Below are 377 nucleotides of genomic sequence, written 5' to 3' on the forward strand. Positions count from 1 at the left end.
CCATCCCCAGCCCCCTTTGGCAGCCACCCTCGACACACAGCCCAAAGGATACGACTTTGGCTCAGAAGCCAGGGATGGCCTGGATGATGGCCGTTCTCCGCTCAAGGTGACGCCTGCGTGTCTGCCCAAGTTTCCGCTTGAGCCGAGCAGAAGCCCTGCTGCCTCGGGCATTCACCGTTCCCAGCTCCAACTGAAGGATCTCCAAAGCCTCCAATGGCGGCCGGGTCACCTTGGGTAACCAGGCTAGCGGTGCCTGCCTGAAGTCCTCGTCCCCCTCCTCCTGCTCCTCGGCCACGACCTCGACCACCTCCATTATGTCCAGCAAGTCCAGCGCCACCTCCTGCCCGGTCGCCACCGCCTCCCTCTCCGCCGCGGCC

At 64.7% G+C, this 377-nt stretch overlaps 1 protein-coding gene across 1 annotated transcript in view; it reads right to left on the minus strand.

Moving 5' to 3' along the window:
• Positions 1–58: 58 nt before the first annotated feature.
• Positions 59–377, minus strand: part of LOC103609332 (testis-specific Y-encoded protein 2-like) — a 4,585-nt gene continuing 4,266 nt past the window's right edge. The window contains exon 2 of the mRNA XM_008593664.1: positions 59–340. Within this exon, the coding sequence (XP_008591886.1) occupies positions 62–340 (279 nt within the window). The 3' untranslated portion in view covers positions 59–61. The remainder of the gene's footprint in view (positions 341–377) is intronic.

Source organism: Galeopterus variegatus, unplaced genomic scaffold (genome assembly GCF_000696425.1).
Source record: "Galeopterus variegatus unplaced genomic scaffold, G_variegatus-3.0.2 Scaffold9486, whole genome shotgun sequence".
NCBI lineage: Eukaryota > Metazoa > Chordata > Mammalia > Dermoptera > Cynocephalidae > Galeopterus > Galeopterus variegatus.